Source organism: Lepidochelys kempii, chromosome 8, assembly GCF_965140285.1.
Source record: "Lepidochelys kempii isolate rLepKem1 chromosome 8, rLepKem1.hap1, whole genome shotgun sequence".
NCBI classification, from domain to species: domain Eukaryota; kingdom Metazoa; phylum Chordata; order Testudines; family Cheloniidae; genus Lepidochelys; species Lepidochelys kempii.
In genome coordinates, this window is record NC_136387.1 from 64,052,323 (window position 1) to 64,062,607 (window position 10,285).

Consider the following 10,285-nt stretch of genomic DNA (forward strand, 5'->3'; position numbering starts at 1 on the left):
TTCCACTGCCTGAAGATGCAGTCCCCAGGGAAGGTTTGTGTGTTCGCCTTATGCAACTATTCCAGGAAACAACTGTACTGGCAGGAATGTTCAGAGAAATGGTGTGTTTTACAAAAGTATTTATGGAAAGCAAAATCTGAAATTGTAAGTGCAACTCTTCACACCAGAAACCTGATTCATTCAGTGAAGGAAATAGAAATGCCATGTGCCTATGTATCCAATGAAAACTGTTAAAATTTAAAATATCAAAGACTTGCAATGAACTGCTTGTGAACAACCTATGGACAAAGAATTGTTATTAAAAATTCAGCAAACAATTTCTGAATACTAACTCTGTTTGTGAAAAACACAATCTGCTCACAAATAATTTGCAAACAGAAAGAAAGTTGTCACATAAACTAGTCATTATACATGATTCACTCAGCTCTGGGTAAGTGCTCGAAAGATAGCATGCTGCAATAGGTTTACTTTCCATAGGACCTAAAGCACCAAACTTTGGAAGGCTAATCTACTTTTCTACTAGCAAATATGTTCTTTAAAATATTAGATTTTACATTATATTTGAAATGATTACTCTAGAATGTTTTCCTTCCATGGTAGCTCCAGTGTACGTGCCTCTATGTTCTTAACATCAATTATATTGCAATTATTTCAATCCTTTCAGTTGACAGCTGACTTGATCTCGAACATATTCACCGCCATTGGCTCAGTGACGTTAGCCTTATTATTGATCCTCTTCTTGGCAATTGTGATTTCCGTCATAGCTGCCAACAAACGGGCGACTCAAGGGACCTACAGCCCCAGCCGGCAGGAGAAAGAGGGATCCCGTGTGGAGATGTGGAACATGGTGCAGCCGCCACCGATGGAAAGACTGATATAGCAGAAAAGACTCCTCTGTGCTACACACTGGCAGGCATCTGGCTGAAAGGAAATAGAGTAAATATGATGGAAATGGTTGTTAATTTTGTTTTTGATACCAAGGAATATGTGATGACTTTAGGGGCTGTTGAAAATATTTGGCATTTAATCCAATAACCTTAAGGGTCTTCAGTATTTGAGTGAACTGATGCCAGCTTCTTGGACTTCTTGAACTTGGACCAGCTTCTCAAAGGACAATTTTGCTTGCACTGGAATTTTCAGCCTTGGTAATCAGCAGTATGCCTTACAGAGTGTAATGGCTTCTGGGATACATGTAAGTGCCCGTCTCTCAGATACACAGCTTCTGTTTTGCTTTTTCCTTTGACTGCCTAGTGATCATTGTTGCAGAAGACAATGCAGAGAAATAAAATAAGCCTGTACAATAAGTTCATCATAATTATGTCATGAGAGGTATTAGCATTAGAACTGTGTCTCAGCATATCTATTTTCATTCTTTAATCAGGGATTAAAAGGAAGGTCTGGGGAAGCTCCGGGGAAGCTCCCCATGAAGCGAAATAAACCTTTCAAAAGTTATTGGCTTGCTTCCCTTCAATGCACTAATTTCACCTTCTGTTTCACCACCCTTTTCTAATGCCAGTAGCCTCCTGTGACAAACACATGCCATTCTTTAAGTGTAAGGGGACTGTTGCCCCCTTACTAACATTCAGTGGGGGTGTTTTAGTTGCTAGCTCCCAGTACTAAAAAGGAGAAGGGTCTCTGGGAAATCAGGACCTTGAGACTGATAGTCCCCAGGAACAATGGGGAGAGGCCAATGCTCCAGGTCAGCCTGAATGACAGGGCGAAAAGGATAATCAGGGAGTCAGGAGGCCAGGGAGGTCCCATCCTCCGTGTGAGCTGGATTTGCCTGGGTCAGACAGAGTGGGGCCGAGCTAAGGAGAAAGCAGGGGCCCAAGCTAAGCTGGGGAGCAGAGCGGTGCCAGAGCCAGAGGGGCCAGAAAAGCAGCCCAGGAAGCAGGTCAGTGCTGGGAGCAGAGTCACAGAAGCAGCCTGCAGAGAAGACCTGTCCTGGGAGCAGAGCTGTAGCAACCAGAGGCAGAGGGGCCAAAGAAGCAGCCCAGGGTGCTGGAGGCAGAGCAGCAGAGACAGAGGGATGGAGCTGGGGCTGGAGCAGTCCAGAGCTGGGTGCGGTGAGCAGCTGAGGAGAGCGAGAGGGACTTTGGGCAGTGGGCCCAGCACAGGAAGACGCCTCAGCCAAGAGGCTCTGCAGGCCAGGCTTGGATCATAACCCCGCCAGGGCGGGGGCGACTCTGGGAAGAAGGGTCCTGCCACTTAGAGCCTGAGAGCGTGTGGCCACCACTAGAGCAAGTGTCCAACCCACAGCCAGGGCCTGAGAAGGCGGCCTGGGACTTACAAGGAACAGACTGTGAACTGCCCTGACATTCCAGAGACACTGTTTGTGATGTTCCCTGCCACAGAGCAGGGTGATGTGTTTTCCTTTAACCTTTTCCATTTTTCCTTATTCTTTTTAAAATTAATTGTTGATTAAATAACTTGTATTTGCTTTAAATTGTATGTAATGGTCAGTGGGTCAGGGAAATGCCCAGTGCAGAGAGAGTACCCCGGAGTGGGGACACCCTAGCCCCTGTCCTAGGTGACCACAGCAGGGTTGGGGGTCGAGCCCCCCAGGAATCCTGGGCCCAGCCTTGTCAGGGTTATGAGGACTCTGCCAGACAGGAGCGTGGAAGGGGAGTCCTCAAGGGCAGGGGGGCCACTGGGTAAAGGAAGTGGGAGTGAGGACTTAGATCCTTTCGCTAGCCCACTTCACCGGGGTAGTGCAGAAGCCAGGAAAGTTCCCCACGATAGCGGGACTATTCCCCCGCTTACACAAGCATCAGAAACGACACTCGAAACTGTTAAGGTGACACAGGTTATTTAACCAGACCTCTTTCAATGCATGGAATCTAACCATCATTTCAACCCTGCATTCCCCACTGTCTTGTTCTGGCTACATCACTACACTAACGTGCACTACTAGCCCTCATGCAACCCAGGTCATAAATATACATTAAGTACACAACAGACAAGCTTGCTCAAAAATGTGTTGCCCAAGATTGCTGGAAAATACCAGAAAAGGAGAAGAATTGTCTTGTACCAAAAGCACCAGACTGGGAATCATGAGATATGGGTTCCCAGCTCTTCAACAGATTTCACATGTGACCTTGGGCAAGTCATCCACCTTTCTGTGCCTCGGTTTCCCTCCAATGAGGGATGATACTATTTGCCTACCTCATTTCCGTGATGTGTGTCAAAACTTTTGTTGGAAGAGCTAGAGAAATGTGGAATATAATTGATGGAGCAAAAGAAAGTTTGGAAAGTCTCCGAACAATACAGACACAAAGGGGTAATTTTTCAACAGGACTTAAGGCTCAACTACCCCATTGGTGGGGGTAACTAGCACCTGCCAAAATGCATCCACATTGTTTTGTGCTTATAAGTTAAATGTAGGTGCAGGTGTTGTAAGCACACATCTGGCTAGCTGATTTGCATATATAGTCAGGTAGTTAAAGCGTAACTAAGCTTTAAGCTCCCACAAATGCTCGCAGAATGGAGGCAAGGCCAGTGAAAATTTGCCCCCTTCCCCAAATTACTTCTCCTGGAGTTCCAAGTGCATAGCATTTTTCATATCCCCTCAATCCGTCCCCAGATTTTGACATGTAGATAGCTCAAATGGTTATGCCAGTACTACAACGGAGATCAGCTGGGATCTACTACTAAGCATCCCACTTTTTAAATGGCTAAACCACAGTTCTCAATGGGCTACTGAGGACCAAATCTGACCAAAGTTTATATTCTTTATGGACTATCAGCTGATCACAGAGAACAATCAGGGGAGGAAAGGCGGAACAAGCTGCTGTCCAGCCCTAAAACACCTAGTGAATTAGGAAACCAACAGAAACCAGCACAGAAGCTCCTTAGTTACAACTCCTACAGCTCCACTGAAGTCGAATACCTTGTACTCAATGGAATTGCAGAGACTATAAAGCTAGGGTAGAATTTGCTGCACCCTGTATTTTGAATGAGTAAATGTCAGTTATCTTTTAAGCTGCTCCTGACTTCAATGAACCCAAATGGCAGCTACTAACAGAAAGCAAGAAACAAAAAATATTATAGTAGATACAGTGGAGCTTTAGCTGAGCCGTTGGCAGGGTTTGATTTGTTTATTATTATATTCAGATGACTGACACTGAGGCCCTCAGCACTAGCTTATAACTTAGCTTAGCCATTATAGTATGAGACTAGTCCTGATGATTCAGACAAATAAGGAACACAAGGAGATTTGGTATGTATAGAGCTAGGCAAAATTTTTCAGATAAAACTTATTTCACCAAAAAATTGAAGATTTGGATCAACCAACACATGCAACACACCCACCGAGCCCCAAACACAATCCCATCCACCGTTTTGGCATCATCACCGCCCCAAGCTGCTCCTCACATATCTCTAGTGGAAAGAGGTGGGACCCAGTACCTATTAAAGAGCACATACCACTATCCAGTAGTGTAGGATAGGAAGAGATAGTGAGGCCTGCATTCCAGTGAAACTCCATGGAGATTTAAACTAGGCAGCATCTAATTATCCCATCTGGAACCTGGCCAGGATACAAGATTTAATAGAATTATACATTATGACAGTATGTGCCTTCTGCATTTTTTTAAATGTAAAATTAACTCAATTCTCTCTGCGAATATAATTTTATAGCATGGGTGGTACATAATGTTATTATTTCTATGTGCAGCCTTAAAATACAGAAATGGCAAACAAATAGGGACTGTGGCAAATCATGCACAAGAACTGCCCATGTTTTTGTTTTGTTCTGTGGGACTATGTGATCAGACATTTAAAAATAAAATTAACCCCAGGCCAGAACCGTATTTGCTGCTCAAAAATCAAGAAATATTCCGTTTGGAACCAAGTGATCCATAAACATTTACCATCTACGGAAATCATATGAAAGTGCTTTGTAGCTGGGATCTGGGGCTGTCTGCATCAGTCTCCTGCTGCCTACATGTCTTTGGTAATATGTTCATGCTGAGAGGTTGCATTATATGTGTTTAAGGGAAAATATTTAAGACCAGGTGATCAGGTGGTGGAAATGAGCAAAGTTCCATTGGAGTCCATGAAATTATGCTGATTTACATCGGTTGAGAATCTAGATCTCCATTTCCTAATTGACTTTGGTCTTTCCTGTGTTGTTTCCTGTTTCCTACTCCTGTTGTTACTCACACTAAGTGTGGAATTGGAGAGTAGGTCAAATAGAGATAATTGGGGCCAACTCTTCTTGGTCCTGTGCAGGTGCTTAACGGCAAGAGTTCCACACCCACTTTTGTCCCGGAGGAAGAGATGAGCACATTTCACAGCCTTAGGAGACATTCCAATCCTTCATCTGGTGTCTACTGGTCTCTGCTGATTTCTCCTGGAGGGCCAGGAGCCTCAGGAGGCAGCAGACCCATTGCCTCAAACCAAGTAGCCAGCTGGAACTACTAGGAACCCACTGAACATTTTCAGCCTGCAGTGGCATTAACTTCCCCAAGGGAGAGGCTGGGTTACGTTTCCCTCTCTGGGAAATGCAAGCGGCACTCTTAAAAAAGGGTTGCAGTGGCTGTGATTCCCAGCACACTCTGTGATGGTGCAGAGTTCAGGTACACACCAGCCCTGCCTCACAGCCTTAACTCTGCCCTCCTTGAGTGATGCCCCAACCCACCCACCAGATGGATGTTATGGAACAATAGGAGAAACTGTCATACTGTGTCCTCACTAAGGAAAATTTGAACGTCAGCTGGTTGTGCCTGACCTATCCTCAACGCCTGCATCTACTTTGCATAAACCACATGAGGGTTGTCAGATGTTACCACCCCATGTTCCAAGGTTTCCCTCTGAAATATCATCTCTAACCTGCAGTGCACGGTCCTATATGCTATCAGACGGTTACAAATTCCCACATCACAAACAGATTACTTTGGTCCTCTAGAAACACAACCTACGTAACTCAGCACAGAAATAAGCCATCTGCAATCCCTTTGAGTGTAGATGCACCTTTCCTCCTATCGCAACAGGTCATCCCTGCACCAGTCCCTAGGACAGTGAAGGGCAGATGCAGCGCATGCAGACGAATTATAGAATATAGTTCTGTGGGACAACATACCACATAAAGTGGCACATTTAGTCAATCCTCATGTCTGCTTAGTAAATGGCAGCCCTGGCTAACACACGGAGTAGAGGTAGATTTTCAGGGCAGAGCTGGAGTGTACCTTAACTCTGTATTTCCTGGTTTTCAGAGTTTCAAGTATTGGTGCAATCAACACTCTGGAAGGGTACAAGCCGCTGCTGGTCAATCTTAACTCTGTGTTGGACAATGAATACTTTCAGTGTTTCGAGTCACTACTTATTTAATCCTGGATGTCAGGACAAGTTGCAAGCTGAATTAAATCACCATAACTTAAAACCAAACTACGCCATCATACTAGTAACTGAATGCGAAGGGATTCTGATCTTCTCAAAGTAACACAAATGATGAGGATTCACCGCAGTGAACTTTAAATAAAAAGAAAACACTGCCTTGCCTTAAAGTAGCACTGTGAAAGGTGAAATGATAAGAAAATAAAGGAAACATTTTACTGTGTTGCCAAGAAACCCTGAAAGAGTAATTCTCAAGGATTCTTTCACCGTTCAATAAAGTGTTATTTTACCTGAGAAATTGCTGTGTTATGTGACTTATGTTAACAGGCTACTCTGCCATTCAAGAAACTCCACTTCAGTTTTCCAGCTGTGGCAGGCCATTCTCAGCAGAGTGTCCGTAGATCTGGAAGCCACACCCCTTTGAGGTCTGGCAGAATCCAGGTCTAATAACCTTTTAGGATGCAAGATCCATCTGGTTCATCCGGCCTGTTGTTCAATAGCTGAGCTAGTATTTATTGTTAGTATCAGAGTGTGAGTGCACATGTGACAGTGAGACACACCGGTTTAGTAGCCAGTTAGCAATCAATGTTAACTGTTCATTTTTATAAACACCCAGATGATGGACATAATACATATGACAACTTAAATAAAAAAGGTGGTGGTGATTGATGCAACTTAAGGAGATGAGTGAGACAAGCACAAGAAACCTATAGCTGAAAACTTCTACCCTATTCTCTTTCCCCAGCTAGCAGAGCAACTGAAAAATTCTTCATTGCATTTTACTCATTTAAGCCCTGAGCTGGGAACCCACTCTTTTCAGGACAAGCATTGCAGCTGCAAATGCAGAGCCCCAGGAATCATAGGATGCTGGCAATGTTCCTTTTCCCTATTTTATCTGATTGCCTTGCAAATAACAAAACCTGACACTTCTGTATATGATTCAAATAAGAACATCAGATCGCGCAGTGTAAGTCAATAAAGTAAACACTGAGTCGTTGACAAAACTAAAATTTTTGCCTATTACAAAACATCACAGTTGAGTGCACGAAAGGGGCTTTCATGCCCCAATGGAGCATGCACAGCCTTCAACCTACTGGCATGTGTCAAGATGCTGCAAAATGTAACATTTATAAAAGATACATCTGGTGTGTATTTCTTCGGAGCAGAGTAAGGTCTTGTTTAAATTGTCCACATGCATTTGATGTGAAAAATAGGCAATACCCCATGCACCCCAATAAAATCATGTTCTAACCTAACCTCCAGCTATGATGGATGCCATGAAGCGCCAAGGCCTATTGCAGAGTTTAAATTATGAATCAAGGCAGAGGTGGGAATCCCAAAGACCAGAATACGCATTCTCATTTCATTGGTGAGATGGCTTCCTGCGGATTCCCTTTAAATGTTATTTCTGGAATAAAAAATTATTGGGTTTTTATACTCTAACCAATCCAAACCATTTTGGGTTACATTTCAACTTGGTTTCACAAAAGTTGTTTTTTATTCCTGTTTTTATTATCTTGCAAGTATTTTCCTTAACATTGTTTGGCAAAGCAATTACATTCATCCAACATTGTCTAAGAACAGTAAGATTGACATTTCCAAAACTTTAAATCCTCCTTTTGATCATAACAAACTACGCAGGCATTCATCTGGTTTTGTGCTCTTCATGGTACTGTTCAAAGTGTGACATTTTTCTTAGCTCAGTAGTGTGTATGACCTTTCAAATTTCACCTGTAGTTTCACCAGAAGTGCAATTTTCATTGGCATGTATTGTAATAAATAGTGATGACAAAAGTGTGTGTTTCCAATTTAAACCCACCTAGTTTCATTTCGCACCTGTGCTGAATTTTACTTTTCTGCAGAAATATGAAAACGCTGTCAGCAAAATAGGTTTCGAAGGAGGAGTGCAAACCTAAAGGACAGAAAATTTGCACTGGTTCATCAAGTTGTTTGGATGACAGTACTTTCTAACCCTCCCACAATGACATTTTCATCTGCATGAATATACATCTACAGCTTGTTTGCAGTGCATATGTGGTTGCAGCGTGAAGGACTCACAGGTTAAACATCAACTTTATGTCCCCTACAATCATTGGTTTAATGTGTGCTGCGCACCCATGTCACTGCACAGTAGTACACAGAATGTCAGTCAATAGCCAACTTCACGATCACAGTCAAATTGGCAAAGTGCGAGCTTATGTGGAAGAAAATTAATGGGATTTGTTGATACATTTTTGCCATAGTGAAAATGAGCTTAAACTACTAGAAACTGCTTTGCCTGCAAGCTTCTCCTTACTGTGCAGAAACACCACCCAAAGCTGCAAGTCTGTGTGCACCCAGCAGTGATGGGCCACCCTTTCTGCTGCCCTCAGTCAAGACTAGAAAGGTTAGGGCATGACACATCCCACCTAAGGGCAGAAAATACAAGACTTTCCAACAACCCTCTTGAGGCTGCCTAAAGTACTGGTGCCAAATCTAGCAAGACAGACATTTCAAGAATTGGACACAATGTCCAAGTGATCAGAGAACCATTGAGTGAACCACATTGAAAACCATGACAGTCAAACAGAATCTGAAACAGAAATGTTATGAACATATTTGCCCTTCCTTTTCTCTCTCAACTGCTGGATGTTGCCCCTCATTTGTTGTTGCCTCATTGACCTCACAGATGAAAATGTGTTACTCAGTGCCTAGGTGTGTCAATTTGAGAACATTAACAGTAAATTCGCAGGGTGGTGCTCACCTTTTCACCTTTAATGTCCCTCCCCCATACCTCCCGATTTCCAGGTAAACTAGTCAGGTGCTCCCTCTCCCAGAATATCCTTTCAGCCAGTGATCTGTGTGAGGGCTTTAGCTCAATATACCTACCTACCCTTCCCATCAGATGCCAGAGATGGAATCTACATTAGTCTGTTTAAATTAGAGCTGGGCCTGACAAGCATAATTCAGATCCAGCTCTTGATACAGCTGCATTGTAGCACTGATGTAATGTAGCCTAAAGCTGATTTAACCAGCCCAGGAAAACACTACTTTCAGGAAAAACAATGGCTGTTAAACACTAGAAAGAAAAATAGATGGTCCCGCAGAAGATGTGGATTTACCAAACTGTGTTGTGCATGCCAATCAATCCTGAGCTGTATTTTTCTCCAACGGTGGGGCTGAGACATAGAACTGCTGAGTCAGACTTCCTGACACAGATCGGAGTGGAGAGAAGACAAAGAAAAAAAAACAAAAAACAGTTACACAAATACTGGTCTGTTGACATTCAAAATGAGACAATGAGGAGTATACAAAAAAGATATAAAAAATACTTGGCCAGCAACCAAAAGGACCAAAGACAAGTCACAAAATAGGCTGTAACTAATTAGACTGAAATGCCAACATTGCTCAATACATTGTTCAAAGTATCCGTAGTGTCAGACTGCTGCCCTAACCCCCGATTTGAATATGCCAGAGGGAGAGATAGCAAAGGACTGACTCAGTGAAGTTAAATACAAATATTTTAAAATGACATTTGAATTTCAAGCTCGCCATTTTAACATTTTCAGAATCATTAAATAAGCATGTCGCCTATTCTGGGAGCAGACTGAATGTCAGCTGTTCGTATGTTTTATTCAGGTGAACGTTTAAAACACAATCTTCCACAATGCTAAACAGGTTGTATTATATTAATAGGTTATCCTCATGACAGGGAACAGGTTAGTGCTGAATAAAAGAAATTGCTGATATTAGGAGTTATATTATGGTTCTCAGAGCCCAAGCTGAGATGAAGAGGGGTGCATGAGGGAAGGAAGGGAAAAGTAGTGGACAAAAGTTAACAGTGACCTCTGATTTTTAGAACCCATCTCAAGATATCTTGGGCCCACCTAAGTCTCAGATGATGAGCACTCAAAATTCCAGTTGAACTCATTAACAGCACTCAGCACCAGTGAAAATCAGGCCCAGAGAA

At 43.0% G+C, this 10,285-nt stretch overlaps 1 protein-coding gene across 5 annotated transcripts in view; it reads left to right on the forward strand.

Moving 5' to 3' along the window:
* CRB1 (crumbs cell polarity complex component 1) overlaps positions 1 to 1,491 on the forward strand; it is a 161,476-nt gene extending 159,985 nt beyond the window's left edge. For 3 of the 5 annotated variants that reach the window (XM_073356740.1, XM_073356741.1, XM_073356745.1), the window contains one exon: positions 665 to 1,491. In XM_073356740.1, the coding sequence (XP_073212841.1) occupies positions 665 to 880 (216 nt within the window). In that variant the 3' untranslated portion in view covers positions 881 to 1,491. The remainder of the gene's footprint in view (positions 1 to 664) is intronic. The other 2 variants (XM_073356742.1, XM_073356743.1) reach the window with 1 other exon arrangement.
* Positions 1,492 to 10,285: the final 8,794 nt, after the last annotated feature.